Source organism: Podarcis raffonei, chromosome 3 (genome assembly GCF_027172205.1).
Source record: "Podarcis raffonei isolate rPodRaf1 chromosome 3, rPodRaf1.pri, whole genome shotgun sequence".
NCBI classification, from domain to species: Eukaryota; Metazoa; Chordata; class Lepidosauria; order Squamata; family Lacertidae; genus Podarcis; species Podarcis raffonei.
The window spans coordinates 3,364,408-3,388,614 of record NC_070604.1 but is presented as its reverse complement, the minus strand read 5'-3'; the positions used below and the strand labels follow the sequence as shown (position 1 = coordinate 3,388,614).

At 42.5% G+C, this 24,207-nt stretch overlaps 1 protein-coding gene across 8 annotated transcripts in view; it reads left to right on the top strand.

Annotated features, from left to right (window-relative positions):
* The first annotated feature begins 14,607 nt into the window (after nucleotides 1-14,607).
* EHBP1 (EH domain binding protein 1) overlaps nucleotides 14,608-24,207 on the top strand; it is a 292,232-nt gene continuing 282,632 nt past the window's right edge. For 7 of the 8 annotated variants that reach the window (XM_053380363.1, XM_053380362.1, XM_053380361.1 and 4 more), the window contains exons 1-2: nucleotides 14,608-14,743; nucleotides 15,846-16,269. In XM_053380363.1, coding sequence (XP_053236338.1) covers nucleotides 16,166-16,269 — 104 coding nt within the window. In that variant the 5' untranslated portion in view covers nucleotides 14,608-14,743; nucleotides 15,846-16,165. Of the gene's footprint in view, nucleotides 14,744-15,845; nucleotides 16,270-24,207 lie in introns of those variants that run through there. The other variant, XM_053380360.1, reaches the window with a different exon arrangement.

Here is a 24,207-nt window from a genome sequence, read left to right as displayed (position 1 = left end):
AACATTTAATATATTAACATGTCTTCACATGCCTCTGAGCTGTGACGTCCCTCAAACCCCTGTTGTAAATCTAAATTGTCTTCCTCTTCTCTGGAAGGGTCAAGCTGGGTAGGCGGTCTCCACCATTCCTCCTCTGCCAAGTCCCTGAACAAGTATGAGGCTTTGGGCAGGTATGTTTTGCGACCAGGGAAAACACTTCTGATGTCTCACCAAATTCACACCATCCAATGTATGGCAATATGAGTACATCTAGCTGAGGCATTTTGGTGTTTCTCTATATTGTTGATGAAAGGTATAGCGATTCTGTTAGATCTCAAAGAAGACTCACTTGACTCATACCTGGATTGCTGGCATTTTTTATGTGTTTATCCCACAATTGTGAAAGACAGTAAGAAAGAGCTTTGACACTAAACTGGGTTCAGCATATAATTAGTCCTAATCTTTCTTTGTGGACAAATCCAAATCTCATTTTGCACTTAACCTATCCTCATGTGAGATTGGCTGATAACCTACTTATTTTCTATTTTTGATATGGTTTATCTGTTTTAAGTGGATTTTATTTGGCAAAATTAACAGTTTAACTTGTTATCACCTGCCCTAAGGTTTTGGCTTGGCTAGAAAGTTAACTAACTAACTAACTAACTAACTAACTAAATAACCAGCCCTGTTTATCAAGATTGGAAGAGTGGCTGGGGAAGCCCAGCCAGATGGGCGGGGTATAAATAATAAATTATTATTATTATTATTATTATTATTATTATTATTATTATTATTATTATTCAAAGCTATGTTCTTTGGCTAATTTATTCAGGTTTTTAAAATCACTGTTGTTCATTTGATTTCTTACCCACCCTTCACCAAAAGGACCCCAAAATCAGATTACAGTGGTACCTCAGGTTAAGTACTTAATTTGTTCTGGAGGTCCATTCTTAACCTGAAACTGTTCTTAACCTGAAGACCACTGTAGCTAATGGGACCTCCTGCTGCCACCGCGCCACATGATTTCTGTTCTTATCCTGAAGCAAAGTTCTTAACCTGAAGCCCTATTTCTGGGTTAGCGGAGTCTGTAACCTGAAGCATATGTAACCTGAAGCGTATGTAACCCGAGGTACCACTGTACAACAATATAAAAATACAATATTAAAATCAGTTAAAACCATTTACAATCAAAATAATAAGGTGGTTCTCTTTCCCTAACCACATCTGCAACAGCTGATTTTTGTGCAATTCATTTAGGGTTGTATACCCGTCTCTGACTCAAGGGAATTGACACAGGAATCCAGTCCTTGTTACACTTGCAAGCAAAATCTGCTTGCTAATCATAAAATGATAAGGATTCTTTAAATACTGTATATATTTTTAACAACTTTGTCACAAGTTTCCACAGGGCAACAGTAGCCACACCCTGCGAAATGATTTTGAGTGGCCAGCTAAATCAGGTGAGGGAAGCTGATGGGTCTCAAACCGTTGGTGAGCTAGGGACTTCCCCTGCAGGCTCTTGTGGATTGAGTTGATGAGACCAGTAGTGGATCCAATGGTCAAAAAGGTGGTTTTTGCATGCGTTGTAGAGGGAAGTGAGAGGCAGATGAGGCTTGTCAACCCGAGAAGGTAGCCCATCTAGGAGAAGGAAGATTCTGATCCGAAACTTCCACTGTTTTGCAGGATATCTTTGGGAGAAGAAAATACTCAGGAGTAAACCCTACATGAATCCAGAGTGGGGTCCCTAAGACGGTTTGGGGGTGCCTTGTACACTCCTTCTGGCAACTCCTGCAGCCAAGCTGGTGCCAACTGCTTTCCTTTGGACCACATCAGTGAGGCCGAAAGGGAGGTCTTGTCTGGTCAGCCTAGGACCACCAGACACACTACCCAGGTTTGCGCCCCGGGCAGGTCACTTCAGTGACTCTGACACAACCGTTTGACTTCACCATTGTCTCTTGAGACAGATGGATGCCACAGTATGTCACAAGGTTCAGTGTCCAGGGAAATTATAATTTTGTCGATAAGTCAAGACTGATGAGAAGTCATATTTTCTTTAAGATGTATTGAAATGCTGGACTTTATTGGTCTGTCTGTTTCACCTATTTTTGTTAATTTCTGTTCTTGCAGGAATATTGACTTCCATGCCACTTTGGCACAGCAGATGACGAGGACTGTTTGGATGCACATTCTATTACTGTTTAGTAACTGTGACAGCAGGAAGTAAAAGATGTATGGTCAGCCTTTCTACAGGGAGGCAAGAAAGGGCCAGTCAGCAGATGGGATCGGGCAGAAGCGAACCAATGGTGGCTAGGCTGATTCAGATGGGGGAGTAGAAACAGCCTGAAAAACCCAAGTGCCAAAATAACATGTTTTCAGATGGTGAAATTCCAAGCACCCTATAAAGAACTCCAAAGGAACCTCTCCAAGCCTCGGTGGGTGGGCAACAAATTCCATGTGGCAAATGGGATTCCCATACAAAGAGAGAGATTTTGGGACAGAAACAACACACACAAAAACAACTACTTTGAGTGCACTGTTAACAGGTCACTGAATATTCAAGCAGTGAGGAAGTAAAAAGTAAACACAACATCAAGTACCATAATTCAATTTTGTTAATCTATCGTGTTTAGAATATACAGTGTGTAGAGTTCCAGTTGCCCCACTGCAAAACGTATATATTGTGTAACTAAAAAGGGTATGGAAAAGAGTATCAAAAATTAATATGAACATAAGTGGAGATCCTTCCTTATAAGGAAAGATTAAAAAGTTTGGTCCTTTTTAGGTTGCACATACACACACATGAGATTTATAAATAAGTGCTTTTAAGAAAGTGGATAGAAAGATATTTCTTTCCCCCCAGTAATAAAAATTGGGGTCACTCAGAGACATTGACTAATACTTCACTCAAGCCATAGTAAGGGATCTGCTATCATAAGATAATAGCTAATTCAGATGGGTTTCTTTAACAAAGGTTAATGAGACATTTAGTGGACGATAGGTTTCATTTCCCCTTGGCTATCAACCACAATGGCTAAATAAACCTTCAGAATCACTCACTGTCAATTGTTCGGAAGAAACAACAACATTGCCTTCCAGACCTGCTTGTAGGCTCCCTAGATGCCTCTGTCTGGCAACTGTCTACATGAAGTCCTGAATGAGATAGATTTTTATAAAGCATGCAAGTGGATGACCAAGGTAAAGCCAAGACATGATGAGGGAAAGGATAACTGGACATCAGTGCAGTGGTATTCTTTTAGCTTTCCTTCTTTGCACCCAAATGTTTAAAATGGATAATTTTTTCTAGGGTTCTGTATGTACATACAGAATTAAAGGTGCCTGCTGTTCACATTTTCACTGGGCCCTTGAAACTTTGACAGATGCCCTATGCATTGGAGTCCTCCCCCCACAAAAAAATCCTGATCAATATTTTTATTCAATAGTGAGCACTTTATGTGGCACAAATGCTTAATATGATTGTCTATTATAAAAACTTGATTTCTCATGGTACTTTCATCTGTGAAAATCAAATTTATCTATTATTAATCTGCATTTTGATATGGATATATAGTTTTCTTTCCAAATATGTTTTATACTAATCTTTTTGATCCTTTAATATGGGAGGCTGGCAATTTGTAATTTGGCTTTACATAGAAACGCTCAATTGTCAGGCACATCGTGAATTGTCTTTGTCCTTCATTGTCACAGAGCATTATCTAATAAATTGAAGATAGCTGAACTAAGGCTCTTCCTCCTTCTGCCGGTAAAAGCACATTATTGCTTTCTCAGTGCAGGATTTCTGTATAGCTTTCTTTTAGTCTTACTGAAGCTGGCATGCAATGAGCAATACATAATGGTTTTGTGGTTAGGGTGCCTTTGTCTGATTTGATGGGTGAAATCCACAGTAATGCCTGCAATTAAAACAGTGAATGCCACCCACAGAAATACTCATCTTTTTCCATGGAGCTGAAACTTTGGTTGCTGACTCTTTGATGTACTATTTCCAGTATTCTGTTGATATTTTAATGTTAAACTGAACGATTCATCAATTTCCAATAGCTTTGTTATGACCAGGAATGGTTGTAGACTTCATGTTTCTGTTGCATCGTGGAAACACCACAAATATAAAAATAACACTCGGGTAGATGTCAAGGGCTTTTGGTACCTGCAAAGTAGCTGCAAAAGCCCACAGACCCCTCAATGGGCAACTGCTGGCCCCTGGAGGCTCCTGGCCACTGCTACCTGTTTACTTGTCATCTCAGGAAGTAGTGCAAAGAGCAAAGCAGAGCACAAACACCCACAAGCTCTCTTTCTGGGAGGTGATGCTAAGGGAAGTGAAAGGGCAGTGAGCAGAACGAAGGTGGTGTGTCCAGTTAGGGACGGAAGCCTACCAAGAGCATCTCGCCCAAGGCTCACCCAAAACCTGGCCCCAGCACTGAATCCCACATGCTCTCAGCCATTTCATACATTCACTGTGCCTGTCAATCCTTTTTCTGTAGTAGAGGGATGGGAGCACACAGCCCTACACATCCTGCGCGCGCACACACACACACACACACACACACACATCACAACTATATGCACATAAACCAAATTTGTGCATCTCATCCTTTTTTTTTTTGAATGGCAATTATTTCATGTAATGGACCTGTAGTCATACATACAATGTCCTTGTGCTACAAATCTGTTTATTGCTTACTGGGGGTGGGGACTGCACTTCTGTGTTTCTACCATGTGGGCATCACTCCAAAGCTGGGTGTATGAAGTCTGAAGCCCACAAATGTGACAAATGCACATCCAAAGAGCAAGAGACAACAGTCAAATATTAGTAATCCTCAGGAAAATCATGCCAAGTGGAACCCGTACATCTTGAATCTGTTAACACTCCATAGCCTGGTCTGAAGGGTACAAATGTATCTTCTGAGTACCTTAGTTCAGTTTGTGTTCTTGTTTTTCTCTCTCTGTGTTCCTTGTGCTGTTCTTTGTGTGCTTCCAGTACATGGGTGATTGCTCCTCTGCAGTTTATGGGCTGTCCTCCTTCGTTTTTCTTCCTTAGTTCATTTTTGTGTTTTGTTTAAGTCATAATAAAAAAATCTAGGCAATATGCTAAACAGTATTCAATTAATACAAGAAAAACCATGAATTCTCTCCTCCATCAACCCCCCCCCCCGTTAATCTAAATGAGACGGTAATTCTAACCCCAACCTACCTGAGAGTAAGCATCATTGAATTCAATTGGACTTACTTCTGAGTAGACAATGTTGGCACCGTAGCCTAATAGTCTGGCACACAATTTGAAGTCTCAGAACCCCTCCTCCAACAATTAGAGTGGGGAACATTCTGATGTATTGAAGGATAAAAGGATAATGCAAGATGTTTGTCAAAGCAAACTGCATTTCATATCAGGAAATCCCTAAGTAGATTATTGATTGGGAGGTGAAACAGAATAAAGTGTGGACTACACAAGCTGTTGATGCAGTTTCTTATAAAAATCACATGGAAAATCAGAGGTGAAGACATAGTTTCAGCACCTTCACATTTCCAGTTTTAAAACTGGCCATGTTAGATACAGAAAGATGCAGACTAATGGGCTGTTTTCAAGTGGTATATATTCAACAATGTCACATTCAAAGTAGCAATGACTTTGAGTAGCAGTTGTTGTTTCTGGAATGGTGCCTGATTTCTCATCCCTCTTTGAGGAATACAACTGTATGAAGGCTTCTGGCTTTTTCAGCCCCACTTAGGAAATATGGGGCTATAAAATCTCAAATTCACATCATCAAAAGAAAAGCCTTGGATGACATAAACAGTACAGGAATTCTGAAAGTCTAGTTGCTCTAGGGAAAAACAAGGAAAAGGTCATATTCCTGAAGAGTAGCCTAAATTGAATTACCACTAGCTGAATAATTCAGTAAGCAAAATCATACATCTTTTTTCAAAAAACAACAACAAATTGTTATTGGTTTCATACGAATACAAATATAATAACCATTAAACACTTATCCAGCAGTATAACTAATGGTGTTTGTTTTATCCATTGTTTCTAGACATACACTTATCTGTTCAACATTCAAACATATTACAGTAGTACCTCCGGTTGCGTACAGGATCTGTTCCGGAGGTCCGGTCGGATCCGGAGGTTTCCACAACCTGAGGACCGCTTCTGTGTATGCTTGCACGGCAAAACCCAGTCAAATACTTCCGGGTTTGCCGCTTTCACATCCTGAAGTTTATGTAACCAGATGGTTACATCACCGGAGGTACTACTGTACTTGGCATAACCTCTCCACTGAGAATGTTGAGCAGGTTGATATAAGAAGATCTTGATTTTGGTCATTAACATAGTTAAAGAAAGGGGTCCATGTTTCTTGGAAGGTGTCTCTATTCATTATGCTTTTAATTGCCTTCCTGAGTCTGGTGAAACACTCAGACATTGCTGTATTTTCCAATATGTTCAGGGGTATTTCAGTCTGGTTCTTCCATTCCTGTGCTCTTGCTAACTGTGCTGAGGTCAGTAAGAAGCCTACAAGTTCACTGTGGCACAGGGTGGAGCCTAAGTCTATGTCCAAAGATAGTAGGGCTGAGGCAGGATTTGGAGAAAAGGGTTGGCTGTAATTGTGGATATAATGGAGAATACTCTCTTCCAAAAGCTTTTAACATAAGGGCATTCCCACCAATCATGAATAAATGAACCAAGCTTTCTGCAGCCCTTCCAACATAAAGGGGAAAGGGAGGGATTACTTTTTGCCACCCTGACTGGCATCCGGTGCCATCGGAGGATGACCTTCAGGGAGGCCTCTTGTGGGCGAGTAGAGATGGTTTTGAGCAGGGGAGTGGTCCAGATACCCTCCCATTTGTGATTTTCAATTGAGTAGCCTAAATCTGATTCCCATACAGTTTGAAGGCCTCTAGCACCCCCTGCTTCATGATGTAATACATTGCTGTATATTTGGGAAGCAGCACCTTTCTTTCATTCATAAGTTGGTCTGCTGCATAAGGATTCAAAGAAGGTACCATAAGTGTGCGTAGGTCCTCTTCCCTTTGCTCCAAACTAAGTGCAAAAGAATGAGCCCGAGCTACCTGAAACCAGGTAGTATGAGTGCCTTTTGATAAGGTTGCCATATTTCGAGAAGTGAGCTTTTTAAAGACAAACCTCAAAGTTAGTGAGTTGATTTTTTTTACAAGAATGCCAAAACCCTGCAATTTTTTGATTGACTTGCCTAAGATGCAGGATAAAGTGCCGCCTTTAGGAAATCTCCCCCCCCCCATGTCAATTCCACCTTTGAAATCCTGGTAATGTCAGGGAAGTATGGCAGTCCTGCTTTTAATTTACCTTGCTGTTCCTCTTTGGAAATTGCTTTCCCTCTGGGAAGCAGGTCACAGATTGTGTAAATGCCAATGTCCTCCCAATCAAAAGCATACTTCTTAAATCCATTGGTGCTACAGTTTGTATTAGCAGATCATAATGATACTGAAAACAAAAGACTGATGAGACCACACAGGAAGGGCACAGAAAAACAATAACCACAATAAAGGATTTAAATGGTTACCAGCTGTATGAAGAGTACAGAAACTTCAGGTAGAAAACGAAAAGATTAACAAGAAGGAAGAATACTGAGCAACTTAACAGAACAGAACAATTTGAATGTGCAGCAGGCTTAAAACAGATTACAAAATAAGCTTAGAAAATGGTAAGTCTTAATGGTAGGTGGAGACAACTATACTGGAGGTCTCTGTGATAAAGTTATTTCTTCTCCCGATGGAAAGAATGCTATATATGCCATTAGCAAACATTCCGCAAGTGTGGATCAGCAGGCTTGGGGGAAACCACAAGTTTGCAGCAGTACAAAACAACTATAGAGGGAAATCTCTACTGTAAAGTTGTTAAGTTCAAATTCAATTTTTCTTAACCACTACTTAAGAAACCACTACTTAAAAATGTCTAATAGAGGACAGGGAACCAGAGAATACCTTAAAAGTGGCTAAATTTGGTGCTGCTGCTATAAAACTAAGGAAATAAGCTCTGAATGAATCTAATGGCTAATGTCTTAACATTGTCAGTCTCCAACCCCCAGTTGTATATGGGGTGCAAGGGGCTCCAGACCCCTCAATATTTTGAAGCAGGGGACCCACCTACCCCAATATTGAGGGGGCTGACATGCTCCACCATTGCTGGGAGCCCAGGAGCCGGGAAGGGGCTGGAACAAGCGAGGGCGAAGATCACCCTCTGCGCATCCCGCCCCCGCCAAGCACATGCCGTGGGAAGGAGGCCGAGTGCGGAGCCCAGTGGCAGCACTCCACTGCCGCCTCTCCGCCTGTCAGGGGTTGGACTGAGGAGAAATGGTGGGGACCACCCCCCTTCTCCTGAACCTTCCCAAGAATAGGAGGACAGTATAGATTTAGAACAGTGGTTTGCAGAAGGGCATAGTTCAGAGGCTGCAGAGGGCAGAAGCTGGGATATACTGGAAGAGAAACAGTAGGAAGAAGAAGCACCAGGGGAGAGACAGCTGATAGACTCAGTGTCCTTGGAAAGCATTTCTGACCCCCCCCCCAGGCTAGGAAGGCATTGAGGGCAGTAGAGCTAAGAGCTCGGAGCCAGAAAGCTCAGATTAGCCGACACAGGGGTGACGTAGAATAGGAGAGACGTAGTGAGGTGGGACTTTACTTGGAGCAACACCATTATTTAGGGAAGGTTGCATTCCTTTGTCGCTCTCTGTGAATTATTGAATAAATTGCTTGGTAAGAACTTTTATCATTTTTCTGCTTCTTGGCTGCCACCATGGGAAAGATCTGATTCTCTGAAGCCTGACACCGCCCTTGCCACAGGGAGAAGGAGGCCAAGTGTAGAGCCCAGCTCCATGTTCCCCATTCCCCAGCTGGTGTGCAAGCGCCAGCATCGCGGTGGCATGGGTGGGACACCAGCCCAGTGTGTGAGCGCTTGCGTGCTGGTTGGATGTGTCACATGACATCACATGCCGTATCGCATGATGCGCCCCCTCAATGTGGGGGGCAAGTTAGTGCTCCTGCTAACTCTCCTTCTCCAGCCACCACTCCTCAGTGACCAGCCCTTCACTGCCACACAGGCACTATGATAATTGATCATTAAAACAGTAACAAAACACCCTAGCCATTCATAATATATACATCTGATTGCCTTTCCTACTAATGTTTCACACTTTCTTCTATTTATTTATAATAATATATCTATATTGCCATATCATAAAATATCAGGATGGTGTACAACTATAAAACATAAAACACAAACAATTATTAAAGTGACTGGATCATTGGGTTAAGCAGCTGCAAAGGCCTGTTGGCACTGAAAACACTTCCAGAGACCCCTGGAAGTCAAAAGTGAAAATGCCTGCTGAATCTATGCTGGAAGAGTGTTCTGCAGCATGAGGCTGGCAACACTATATTAATTTATCATTATTTTAAATGGTAATGTGACATATCAGATTAGCTTCTTTCACAATAATATATTTTGAGATTTGGGGCAAGAGTTCATCCGTATGTACATTGTGACCTCGGAGTGGGGCAAAATTATTGTACATCAGAATTTATGGACTTCTGCAATTACACTCTGTGCAAAAGTGAAGATGAAAAATGAGGCTCATCTGAGTTCATCTCAACTTCAAAAAAAGAGAGTAATGAAGCAAACGAGAGGCACAAGACCAAGCCTATGGCAACTTCCACTGTGTGACTGTGTTGTTCAGGAGTAATGGTGCTGGAGTATCATAAGTCACTGAGAAACAACAAATCATAAACACGTGTAGTTTGATATTCAAATATATTTAATTCATTAACAAATTTGAATAAATATTTTAAAATGTCATGTACCTGTCAATCACCCCTGTGGCTTTGTACTTGCTGTTCTGAACCTAGGAACACTCTATAAGTACAATTTTCAGTACTGTAGTCAAGTACAGTAGTGGTAGCTTCTCTGGGTTAAGCACCAATGTACTCTCTCCTCTCTTTAGTGTTCAAAGTCATTTCTCAGATGGTTTTGAATGAAAAATGTGTGCTGGGTAAAACAAACCCTAACGACATGTTATATTTGCTAATACCAGAAGCGATGGAGGAGAGAGATAGGAGCTGCATGCTTATTAGAAGACATTTATAGCTAATGGGATCATTTAACATTTGTTAAATCAGTAACTATAACATTTGTCAAATCACTCATCAATCTTTTTCAAATGAAACAAAAGCAACAAAATCAATGTTTTTTGTTTCAGAAGAAACTTTGCTCTACATCTAGATGAGAAAATAATTTCATATGCTCTTATCTTCTGTAGGCCTCATGTAATTTGACCCTAAAAGCAAATAATGAAATGGAAAATGTTAATAAATAATGATGTTTTGAAACACAAGTTGCTGAACAGCTACCGGATCCTTTGCATTTATTCTGCTGGAGAGAGAAGTGATGTCTGTGTGTGGGAAACAAAAATGTTTTTGCTAAATATATACCGTACATAGCACAAGGAGGATTGCTGCACTGTGTGTGTCGTTACCATTCAAATTCTAAACATACTTCAGTGGAGAATTTTTCTTGCAACAACTTAGGAGTTAGTCTAGGCTAATACTTCTTTTAACTGTTTCTTCTGGAGGAAAAAGAAAAGGCAATTCTTAGAAGTGTTTAAAAATGTTCCCATGACAAAAAGATAATTTGGGTCAGCATGTGTAATCTAATGAACAGATTGTTTTCAAATATCCATTCCTATCTTAAATAATGTGAAATGCATATGAACAAAGTAACAGGATGAGCTCACAAAATTATTTCACCTAACATCAGCTCAGAGTCAACACTTTCCAAGATGTTCAGCCACGTTCAGCTAAATGGCATGGTAGTGGTATCATATAAGTGAGGAGGCATCACAGTACACTGGATATGTGAAAAAAACATTATTTTTGCCAAAGAAAAAGTTCATGATTAGTGTAAGAAAATCTCTCCACTTCAACACTAATCAAGAAAGTTCTGAGCAAGATTCCTGTGGGAGAAATGCATTTTTATGCAATAACAGCAATAACACTTCTCCAGGTGTTGGTTCTGATGTAGCTTCATCTCTCAAGGTTTTCAGACAAAACCTTGAGGGTCAAAAAATCCCAGGGGAACAACAGTATATTCCAAGATAAAATCTGAGGACCGCTCTGCAAGTAGCAGCAGAAACCAAACCAAAGGAATATGAATAGAATATGCCTGCAACTCTTGTTCATTTCATGGGCTTGCATAGTAGAAACTCCCTAAAGACTGCACTGGGTCGGCGTCAGTTTCCAATGCAAAACATAAACTATCTTAGCAACTCAGTAACAGTATCTAGCACCTATCCAAAGGAAGGCAGAGACTTTTCTAATGTCACCACACAGTCTGAAATGCTGTTCTTTTGTATTGGTCCCTCTCCCTCCCCCTCTCTCATGATATTCTGGTAGCTGTTGTGCTTTTGGAAATTAACCCTTAATATTGGAATTTATCAGTTGTTGTGTTTCTGTTGATCCATCCTTTATTTTAAAAGATTTATAAATCACACAATTATAAAATATAAGAGCAATGCTGCTTTGCTGTGTTAATATTGGTATACTGTTTTTATATGATTTGTAAACTACCTTGGGAGTGTTGGCTAAAAAGTGGTGTGGAAGTCTCAACAAATATGAATGGGCACACTGCACATGGCAGCACAGTTTTTTTCTAGGGAGAAGACTTGTGATGATTTTTGTATATGTAGTTTAACAGATAGTAATAATGCAGCCTAAATATCATTAAATTACAGTAATGCCATCTGGTATGTTCACACAAACAATGGGTAAGATTTAAGAATGAAGGGATGTACTCTAGTTTAACTAGGAATGTATACTTTCCAAATGTTAGATTTGGGGCTACATAAAGTTAATTTTGAATGCTTTCAAATTCATGATAGTGTTGAGGATCTTTCCTTTTAATGCATTTTATTGGTTTTCAACAATAACACCCTAAACATAACATAAAAACAAAAACAATACCAGAAATAGCACTTTCTAAATGCTTGACCCTGCACAGCAGAGTTAATGGCCAGGCAAAGGGAGACACATTTTTAGGCACATGTTTATTGATCACACCAGTAAACCAGCAGTTATTGCAACCCACTATAACACGTGCATCTCTATGGAGAAGTCTTATAATCAATGAATTTATTATGTATGTACCTTATTGTTACTTTGTGTAACTGGCAATCCAATAATATGTATTTCTCATACATGTGAGAAAAGTGAGATTTTCTCCTGTTTTCTACCTAGCAGCTACCTCCATCCTGGCAGCAACTAAGAGAAAAGACACTTATGTACTGAGTTGAATAGGATCCAAACTGCAGCAGTCTGATTGGTCCTAGAACAATAGGATCCAAAAGGCAGCAGTCTGATTGGTCCTAGAACAATGCAGCAGTATGATTGGTTGGCAGGAACTACCCAATCATGCTCCAGATAGAAGTGAATCCACAACCTGATTGGCTTACAGTAGAATTCCGGAATTAGCCAATCATGTGCAGCCCATTGTGTAAATAATGTATATAAAGCAGATACTTTGAGGGGACTTCCATTCATTCCTCCTCATCACTATGAGCTGAATAAAGAGCATGAAATCACTTTGCGACTCTGCGTATATTTCAGACACTAAGAGTTCAAGATGTAACTTCAGGATTGGAGTTGCCCTCAAGCAACAAAAGTGCTAATTTAGGATCCCAAATCAAATTATGATTGATTAAAAGAGAAGTGCCAGAGAAAATATTATGTCAGAATGAATGTTATCGGCACACAGTTCCATCACAGATGGATCAGAGATCCCAGAGCACTGCACCTTTTTCAGAAACTTGGGGGGGGGAGCTTACTGTTAATTTGACAAAGCTTGAGTGGGGTCCAACATGACTAAAGTATAATTAACTAATTAATTAAATTTCTATACTGCCCTTCATCCAAGGAATGCAGGGCAGATTACTATATAAACACACAAAAATACATACTACTGTATCAGTGCTATTTTACTAGAAAAAGAGGTGCTGGAACTCACTATGAACGCCTCCCTTGTTCTGTTACAATGGCAATGGCACCCACCTGAGAGATACTGGAACTGAGTTCTGGGGAGTTTGGGCTAAAAAAAAAGAGCCCTGCATACCATAATAACAAACTGGACAACAAAAATGGATTATGCGCACCCTGTGGCCAAGAGACCAGTATTGATGAATTAGAATAAAAAAAAGATGATCCCCCTTAATTGATGGATTGATATGACAACACCTGCAACATATGACCTGATTGCTTATAGACGTAATTTGGTTTGGATAAATATATTGACATCTTGAATGAGTCTATGCAGAATCCAGTAGGTTACCAATAACCATATATGTATTTGGACATTATTATTATTTATATATTTATATAATTATGTATGGAACTGTAACTGATTATATTTACCATATTATACTGTATCCTTCTTTCTTATTGGTGTTTTTTGCACTTTTTTCTTTGTTCTTTCATCACCTTATTTTCTGTAACTGAAATTCTTTTGATGAAATATTAATAAAATAATATGAAACAGTAACACTCTCCCAGCAGTGGTTAAAAGGCCATAGATTGTTTAATTAGCCATAATTTTGTGGGACAGCGGGGGATTATTAGTTTTGTTTTGTTTCATTGTACGTATTTTCTATTCTCACTCTGTATTTTTCTGTTGTCAGCCGTCTGGGATCTTTGGATGGAGGGCAGTAGACCAATTTATTAAATCACCATCAAAATCATTTAAACAGCCGTCTGCGCCAGCTTGGAGGCTTTTACTTCTGAGCAACGTATTGAAAGTGGAGGGCGAAGTGGGGGGGGCATAAGAGGCAACCCCCAGGGGCCGAGAGTTATTCGCCCCCCAGTAGAATATTTGAGGGGCCGTGATGGGCATCGCCATTCAAACAGTGTGTGCCCCCCCCATATTTTATTCAAGTTAGCCCCCTGTTGTGGGGCGAGCAAAGGGAGAGAGATCCGCAGGAGCCACCACCACGGAGGACGCGCCGGGCGCCTCAGCCTCGCCCCCCCCCGCTCCCATCCAGCGGCAGCTGCCTCCTTTCCCACAAAACCCCGGCGCGTGCAACTTTCCGCAGATGGGCGCCAGCGCCACCCAATGACCGGGCCGTTCGGTGTAAACAACCCCGCCCCGACGGTGGCGCTGCGAGCCAATGGAAAGGGCGAGGCCGCGGCGAGTGTGTGTGTGGCGGCGGCGGCGGCAGCCGATCCCGCCCCTTCTCTTTCCTCCCTTTCCCAACCCCGCCTCTTAACTCGCGAGGAGGGTTTCGCTTTACCCTCCGCTCCCCCCCCCGCGCGCCTTGCGGCCAATGATCGACGCGGCCCCGCGACCAATGCGCTCGCCGGCTTGGGGAGGGCTCCCGCCCGTTTTGCCAATGGCGTGCTTCGAGCGGCGCCGGTTCGGTTGCGCCTGCTGGGCGAAAGTTGGTGTGAGGTGCGCACCTCTGGCAGCGGGAGGGTGGCGGCTGTGGAATGCGAGGAGCCGGAGCTGCTGCTGCTGCTGCTGCTGCTGCTGCTTCAGGGTCCCGGAGGAGAAGCAGCGCCGCCGCCGCCGCCGCCTCCCTGGCCGGGGCTTTCTTATTTCCCGGGGGACACCCTTTTCTGCCTGGAGCGAGGCGGGCCAGCAGCTGGCGCGCGGTTGCCATGGGCAGCCCCAGCCCCGGCCGGGGTGTGTGACAGCCCCACGCAGCCCCCTCGCCTGGCCGGGAGCGAGGGCTGAGGCGGCGGGAAGAAGGTAAGAGCCGGAGGCGGCGGCGGCGGCAGGGCGAGCGCCACATCCCTGCCCGCCGTCGCCCTGCGGCTTCTCCGCGCGTCCCCCGCTCGGCTGCCTCTTCTCTCCCCGGCCCCGCGCAGCAGCGAGGTCCTCGGGGGTCCCTCAGCGCCGGGGATGGAGAAGGGGCAGCAGCGCCGCCTTCTTCCGCGCCAGACCCGAGTGTCGGGAGCGCCCCTCAAGCGAGGCGGGCAGACACAATGCAGCAGGCGAGGTGTCTCGCAAAGCGGAGAAATGTCTGAAGCAGGAGAGATCTGCCCGCGGCGAAAGAAGCGGCCTCTGCTCGCCACCCGCTCCCCGAGCCCCTCGCCGGCCTCCTGCCCTTTGAGGCTCCGGCTGCTGCGCTTTCCCTTTCCTCTTCCCCCTGTCCAGAAGAAGTAAATAGCTGCACTTTCCGTACAGCCCCTGCCCTCTTTTCGTGGCTGGAAAGTAGCGCCACAGATGGAAGGGGATCTGTTTGCTATTCGGTGGAGGAAAAGGATATCCCTGCCCTAAGCTGCTGAAGCTCAGGAAAGGTCTTTTACCCTCTTGCACCCTCAGTCTAACTGCCTGCTGCTGCTACTGCAACACCAGCACCGCTAGTATGCCCGGACTTTCCCAATATGCACAGATTCCCCTGTAGAAAGGAGATGAGGGAAGAAACAACTGTTACACCTTTTTGTCATCAGCATGGAAACAAAGAACTTCTCGCAGCTCCCTCTGTGTGTACTATTGGCAGCACCTCGATATGTAGCCTGGCTTCCAAGAGATGCTGGAGGGTGGCCCTCCTGATTTTTTGTATTTTGTTTAAGTTGTTTGGGAGGATGAGTGTGTTGATAAAATAACTGATTGGTTTGTTTCCAGACAGACTTGTGGCTTGCATTCCTGAAATTGCTTCTGCATTTCTCTCCCTCTCTATGAGGGTTTGGTAAGGGGTGTGGGTCTCTTTCTCTCTCTCTCATGTGTACAGTCTTGCGGGTCCATGAATGCCATATGAAAAGCACATAAGAAATTTCCCACAATTGTAACAGTATCACATACAGCACATACTGCCACTCCCTCACTTGAATTCTGTTTTGCTTTCCAGTCTGACAGCCTGAACCTCATTTGAGCCCATGAAGAGGAATGATGACTCTATGAGGAAACTTCCTTGCACTTACATTTTCTTTTCGTGGTTCATGATTGTACCCACTCAACAATGTGCTGTTCACTAAAAAGAAGATTTACTCTGGGAAAGGGATATCCAGAACATGCATCCTGAGCATCCTTTCAACATCTTCTGTGTCCATTGTTTTTATTAGACTTACATGTAGCTTGCTTAGCACAAACGAACTATTATACCTGCCTTGCTCAACCTGAGACTTTCTACATCTGTTGGGGCTTTGGCTTTTTTAGCTGCTTATTATCATGGCTTCAGTATGGAAAAGACTGCAACGTGTTGGAAAACATGCATCCAAGTTCCAGTTTGTGGCCTCTTACCAGGAACTAATGGTTGAGTGCACTAAGAAATGGTAAGTAACGTGTTCTGTTGGAATGAGCTGCTGTTACTTGAACATGCTGTTGCCTCTTCAGATGATGATTACTGCCTCTCGTCTCCAAAAGGGACAGAAGGCAGTTTGCAAATTTCCCTTTATAAATGCTTTGCTTTGCACTTATTCTGTCCCTGTAAAAATAATTACTGCTTGTTCACCAGGATTATATGGTCACATCAAGCATTTATTAGATATGTGCAGGTTTGGACAGTTTTTATGCAATTCTGTGAATTTTCTTTGTCTTGTAACACGTCCTTCTAATGTTACCAAGACAGGCTCTCGGTAGCCCCACAAACCTGATACAGTCAAACCTTGGTTCTCAAATGGCTCCGTTTTCAAATGTTTTGGCTCCCAAATGCCAAAAACCTGGAAGTAAATGCTCCGGTTTTCAAACGTTTTTCGCAACCCAAATGCGGCTTCTGCTGGAGTGCAAGAAGCTCTTGCAACCAATTGGACGTCACACCTCAGTTGTCAAATGTTTCGAAAGTCGAACAGTCTTCCGCAATGGATTGCGTTCAACAACCGAGGTTTGACTGTAAGTTGTTAATGCCAGAGGGATATGTAAAGGACTTAGCAGGGCTGACAATATTATTCATTTCTCTCTGCGTATGTCTGACTTTTGCTTTTGTCTGAAAATACTTTCTTTCAACTCTGGAATGGGAACAGCCAAGATTCAGCCTTGGGAATTATCTCAAGTTATTTGCTTAGTCAGACAAGAATTCTGTGTTGCAGTAACCCAATGGGACATAGTTTAAATTAGTCAGAACAGTCTAGCCTATCAGCTGTATGGGCCTGTCCCCCCCACACACATTCACTGCAAAGTATGCTTTAAAAACTGGTAGGCTTCTGCTTCTCTTCGCAGTAAAAAAGAATAAAGAAATATTTGCTTTAGCCAACATTAACTTAAAAGAATGCAGTCTCTTTGACAGAATGCAATACCTGTGTTCACTATTCCGTTCTGCAATATCAGTTTAGATAGAGATTACTTGGCATTTCTCAGTAGCAGGTACTGCATATACTGTGTGTGTGGATGTTTTGGAATAAATAAATAAAACCTGTTTTCTAATTCTTGCTGTTACGTTCTTTGAGTGCAGGGCACTCAAAGAATCATGAGGTCAATAGGAACTCACGAGGGTCATTTAGTCCAACCCCCTGCAATGCAGGAATCTCAGCAAAGGATCCCTGACAAATGGCTGTCTCACCTCTGCTTAAAAACTTCCAATGAAGGAGAGTCCATCAGCTTCCATGGGAATCCATTTTGCTGTAAAACAGCGCTAAACATCTGGAAGTTCTTCCTAATGTTTAGTCCTTACTTGCAGTTTGAATCCATGGGGTTGGATCCTACCCTCTAGAGCAGCATAAAATAAGTTTGCTCCATCTTCCATGAGACATCTCTTCAAATTTTTGAAGATGGCTTTCATATCACCTCTCAGTCTTCTCTTCTCCAGACTAAGCATACCTAACTCCTTCAATTGTTCCTCATAAGGCTTGGTTTTCAGACCTTTTATCATCCTAGTCGCACTGCTCCATTTGTACTTGGTATTTGTGGTCCTTTGCATGCATTACCTTGATGTAACTCTGCAAGGTTATCCCCATGCTGTATTTAGGGCTGTATGGTAGAGTGACTTGCCTGAGGCCCCCTAGTAAGTTCATGAGACAGGGGACTTCTTGATTTGTAGTTCTGTTTTTAGCCTAGCTTCTTTGGAAATGGATTGTTTACTGAATCAACATAATTGTGAAAAAAATTGTCTTCTAAGATTGGGGTGGGAAGTTTCATACAGAAAACGTTACTGTTTAGTGCAATTTCTAAAACTTTACCCGGACTGCATTTGCCACAGTTAATTCAGCAAGTTTACTTAAAACCATCCCTTTCTTAGGGAGAGGGTTGAATCATAAGCAGAAATTCAACAGGTGAACTTTCTACTTGTCCTATACCAACTAGAGGTACTGGAAACATGAGAAAAAAGCATAATAACACAACTTTAAGAATGAGAGAGGACCCATCTGCTGCTGTTTCCCAAGTGTGTGTCTGTGATTTCACTCCACCCAATTCACTGGTGGCCTCTGGATTTAATAAAATATATTCAGTCACCCTGATTCTATGATTCCCAGAAGTGTCCTGGGTAGCCACGTCCTGCTTGGGGGAGGGGAAGAAGCTTTTGATAGCCAAAATTTCAGCTGGTGGTATTTAACTTTCTTTATTTGGATATTTCTAGGAATAATCATGAAATTGTTGGTTTTGTTGTTGTTTTTTCTTTGTTTACCCGGCATTATTTTAGCATTAAAGTCTGCCTTGTCTGAAGGGTTTATCCCTGAAGGGTTTACAACCAAGATCCAATTAAAAGTATTGCAATAGAATGTTGTGATATAACACTCTTCCTCTTTTTACATTGTACTTTTTTAGTACGATGATTAGATCCTGCAGAAGGTCGGCGGTTCAAATCCCTGGGACGGGGTGAGCTCCCGTTGCTCGGTCCCTGCTCCTGCCAACCTAGCAGTTCGAAAGCACGTCAAAGTGCAAGTAGATAAATAGGTACCACTCTGGTGGGAAGGTAAACGCCGTTTCCGTGCGCTGCTCTGGTTCACCAGAAGTGGCTTAGTCATGCTGGCCACATGACCTGGAAGCTGTCTGCGGACAAATGGCCAGTAAAGCGAGATGAACACTGCAACCCCAGAGTCATCCGTGACTGGACTTAATGGTCAGGGTTCTCTTTACCTTTATGCTTACACAATCAGCTAATCCCTGATCCAACTTGCGTACTCTGAGTCAATGTCACTTTGGCTGTAGACACTCAATGTCTGAAGTTATGTATGAGGGTGAAAATCTTTGTCATCTCTCATTCTGTCATACATCTTCATTTGATGTGCAGCCAAACTCATTACCAGAGGCAGGACAATATTATTTATTTAATATATTTAGGTGCTATATTACAGGTGAAACATACAAAGTGCTTTACAGAAAAACGAAACAAATATTAAAACATCAAATACAAGCTGCAAAGAAAGAGAGCTTCGTGAAGTCTTGATCCCTTCTCCCTGCAGTGCAATATGGCCCCTAGGTAGGCCTGCTTGTAGTGATTGTGGAGAGGGCTAATTAAGCTATCTTGGGATGAAACAGCTCACTCTTGGGCAGTTCAGCAATTTGTGTGAGTTCATCTTTTTAGGATGAATGTTTGCAGGATTTTTGCCTGCAATAGTGGCATTATTGTTACATTTAGAAAATGTGCCGCCTGATCACATGTGAATCTAAGCATGCCTAAGCCCATTCATTTCAAGAGTTTTTTGTATGTTTGACTCTGCATAGACTTGGACCTAACTCAAAGGATATCTTGAATTTCAACTGTTCTCTGTAAGGGGGAGTGAGCAATCTTGAAATACAGCCCATCTGTGTTAAAGCTAAAATTATAAGCACTTTCTGTGCAAAACTGTGGATGACTATATTTTGGCAACAAAGTGCCTTCTTTCCTTTTGGTGTCTTGATGCTTATTTTGGTATGTCGGTGAACAGTTTAAACCTTCTAAGTTAAATGCTATGTGTGTTGGTTTTAGGAAGGCAGGAAAATTGGCCCAACAGCAACAAGAAAGGATTAAAATGCTTTCCTGTCCTTTGCCTTTAAGAGGACAAGTCTGCCATGATGTGGCAATTAAGGATCATGATTATAATGTCTGCCCTGGGGGGTCATATTGTAAGTGTCCTTTTGATTAAGACTCTAGCTAACATGATCTTATTTTAATGTACTGGCATTTGAACATTCCAACAAAACAATGCTATTTTTGTAGCAATAATAGACCATTCATATGTTAAACTGACCAACAATGAAGTATTAAAATACACTAGGGAGGAAAGTGGGGTTGTAAGAAAAGATTGTTCATGAAAGTGGTGGGAGGGGTGGGGAGAGTGGTTCAGATCTATTCCTCAAAGATCTGAGCTACTTATGTATGGATGTGAAAATAATCCTTAATTACTTTGTTGAAGAACTCTTACATTTTCATTCATTTCAAAGGAAGCTGCATCTAACTTTAGTTGTCCTTTTATGTGTTCATCCAAATACTTCTGAAATGAAGTGGGACTTGGTTGTGCAAAGTTAACGGGAAACTGCTTTTGCTCTATTTTTCTGCATCTTTATAGTTGGCTCTCTCTAAAAATGGATTTGCTCATGGCAGAGCCTCATCTGCCCTGCATATAGTAAAGAGATTTTCTGTCTTCAGTTTTAGGGATTTCCATAATTCTTGACCCTAACAATGCTAACTATTAAAAATGGATAGTCCTAGAGCTGATCCTGTTAGTTATAGTATGTCTAAAATTGCCAGCAGGCCATTATAGAAAATAGGATGTTGGGTCTGATTGCAATTCTATTTTCTCTTCCCCCCACTCCTATCAGCCCCATCATATAACCTACAAGTTATTGTCAAAGTTAATGGGTATTTTGCACTAAATATCTTTATAGGCAAGCCTTCTGTCTGTAGAAAGGGGACACTGCAACTCTCAAAGTAAAGAATCAGCCATTGTACACTTTGCTAGCTGTGAGCATTCCAGCCTCTTAGGCACAAATCTTGACCCTGGGCAACTGCTGGTGGTCATGACTTGTCTGCATGTGGTCTTGGTAATTTGTGGAAGTGGATGGTATTGTCCAATGTGCTTGAGGTTTATAAACTCTGTGCTAGCCATCTGTTTGGAGTGTGTGGCCTTGATTATCCCATCCCAATTGGCGCCTGTACGTGCATTAAAGTCACCACCCATTATCGATGGAATATTAGGGTACATAACATAGCATGCCAATAAATGCTCTTCCAGAGAATCCCATCTATAATGGAGGTCCGATATAAGACCACCTGGAGGAAGATAGACATTGGTGATTAATAGGGAGAATTTTTCGCTTGAAATCAGACCTGTAAAAGCAAAAGGAGGAAAAGTCTGAACTAGCGAGAGTTTAGCGCTCATTTTAAGCGATATGGCGATTGCAAGACCACCTCTGGACCGGCCACCTTTTTGGGAGGGACTAGCTGGAAGTGATATCAGTTCAAAGCCATTTATGTCTATTTTCTCTTCTTCCCATGTTTCTTGCAAAAGGATTATCTGAAAAGAGTTTATATAGGACAAAAATTCGGGATCTAATCTTTTCCTTTTCCAGCCAGCAATATTCCAACTTAGGACTGCTAGCTGGGGACTTCTGTGTTGTTCTTTTAACAGTCAAAGCGAAGGAGGGGCAGGCTCTCTGGAAGAGACAGAAGATGTAACAAAAAAATCAGTTATTTTACATTGGGAAGATGGTAACTGTGAGGAGCCCTCCAAATTAAAATTTTTAACAATTTGGTTCGACTGTTGGAACACCGAGGATGATCTACTAGAAGTAGATCCCTGAACAGGAGGTTTCTTCATTTCGAAATTCTTTGTACAACTTGACAGAGAAATACCCAGAGAGGGAGAAATTAAGTCCGTCGGAGAAAACCCTCTAGCAGATTTATCATCAGGCATTAGGATGATTTTATTGATGCGTCCCATCGGGTCTTCAATCGTTTCCGACGACGGGTCCCGAAGTGTAACATTCACATTTTCCTTTAAAGAGGGTAGTTGAGGGGACATCACGGGGGCGGTAATTGCGGAAGACTCTCTCAGGGGCATCACTTGTGGACTACTTCTATATCTGGTCGAAACTGGAGAAGATTCTAGCTCTGGCATAGATGAGTGAGTTAAAGAGGGATTTGAGTCAGGCAGGGAAATCAGAGTTTCGTCCTTAGGTGTGTTGGTTGATGGATGTAGATGAAGGTTAAGTGAGGATGGCAGAGCCTGGTCGTCTCGTGGAATAGCACTGGGGGCAGAAACAACTTGAAGATTTGAGTCTTGCAGGATGGTTTTTGTTTTCAAAGTGGGGCTGAGCTGAAGAAGGTCGACCACTTCTGTCCGGTGAACCCAAGTGGGGTTGTTTGAAGCATCGTTAGTATCTTCCCCTCTGTGTTGGACTTGCAAAAGCTGCGATTTAAGCGTGTCAAATCTTTGCATCATCATCGACTGTTCTTTCGGAGGGAGGGCTCTGAATGAATCAATAAGTTCCCTTTCATCAAGGGCAGTCTGCAGGTTTCCTTAGTTTTATACAGAGGGCTTGAGGAATGCAAGAAAATAACCAAGTAGCTTCATGGTATGTTTGCTGGATGTGTATGTGCTCTATAAGGAGGGATTTAAAAATAACCCTGAAAGTGCGGAGTGTCTTCTATGTTCCTCTCTCCTTCTACACACAACATCCCTATCCCCTTTTCTTCTCTACCTCTCCTCCCAGGTAACCCCCTCCTCCTTAAAAGTCGCCCAGCTTTATGGGGACAGGGAGGACGTTGCAGGAAAGAACCATATTTGCATGTGTGTCCTGTGTTGTGTGTTTCTTGCTTTTCTTCCCCCAGAAATGACAAAATATTTCTGCTTCCGATCTTAATCCTGTTTTGCCCTCTGCACCCCTCTCCCCACTACGTGTACACTAATTTAGGGAAAGGCAGGCTGGGGCTGCCATGTTTGTCAACTCAGCCCTGCACAGCAGCGGTGTTGTTTGTGTTTCCCAATTCCACATGCGCTCCAAATTACACACGTGCCAAAAATGGTGCTGAAAAGGGGTGGGGCGAAATGGGGGACTCTCCACTTACTGTAATAGAAACCCAGTGTAAGTGGCTCCCCCAGGGGAGCCGCAGAAATAAATGTGGTTGTCCAAGGTAGCCGTGGACTCAAAAAGGTTGAAAACCACTGGTCTAGGTTATAAACCTTCTACACTAGATGCTTCCTTGATTTTAGTTCCCTATGCATAAGCTTTCATAGAGATCTATATTTTCACAAGACCTCTTCTGCACACATGGCTGAGCACTTCATGTACTCAAGCTCATCTGATGGCTCTGCAATATTTCTCCCACATGCAAAAATACAATGTATCCATTAAGACATGCCAGGAAACGAGGAGATTCCTTTACAAGTGGGTCTCACTTCCTTAATTCACTTCATTTTGCCCATGTGTTGGCAAGCACACGTTATCTATCATGGTTGGAATGTATTTTCTTTTAGCTTGGCATGTGAATTGTAAAATTTAACACTTCTGCTGAATGCTGCCCTTTGAAAATAGAGGGCTCGTTTCATATCAGTGTGTAATAGTTCCGTATCACTTGCACTTGATTGGAGGTAGTCCCTGTGTTTTAAACTAAATGTATGTAGTTTGGTAAAAGGAGTCGTTCTTGAGTCCAGTTCTTATTACAGTGGTGCCTCGCAAGACGAAATTAATTCGTTCCGCGAGTCTTTTCGTCTTGCGAAGCACGGTCCGTCGAAACTGCGCCTCTTCAAGCGGCTTTAAGAAAAAAGCGAACAAACTCGCAAGACGTTTTCATCTTGCGAAGCAAGCCCATAGGGAAAATCGTCTAGCGAAGCAACGCAAAAACCGAAAAACCCTTTCGTCTTGCGCGTTTTTCGTTTTGCGAGGCATTCGTCTTGCGGGGCACCACTGTAAATATGTTTGCCATAGGTTTTTCTTTTCCATAGTTTTTCCACAATTGAATGTTGAGAATAAAATAAAGGAATTCTGTTTACCAGCTTGACCTGCTGTAGAGAAGAGCTCTGTGATCTTGAGTTTGGTGGTGGTGGGTGCTTAGGTCAGCTCACTGTTGCGGATATTAAGAGAATGCCTTCTGCAGGGCCTGGAAGCTGCCAAGTCATAAATGCAATGCAAAATGCACAGTGTAAGCAGGGGGCAACCATAAAGGATGCAAGAAGCTTTTATTTCAACGTTCATATACCATATTGGCCCGAATATAAGCCGCACCTTTAAAATTGAAGGAGGGGAAAGGAAAAATACCCAAATATAAGCTTCTCCATTCCTCGCTGCTCCTGGCTGCATATTGGGGAGGGGAGCCACGCTGCATTGCCGGTGGCCTTTCCCCTTCCTTGCTCTGG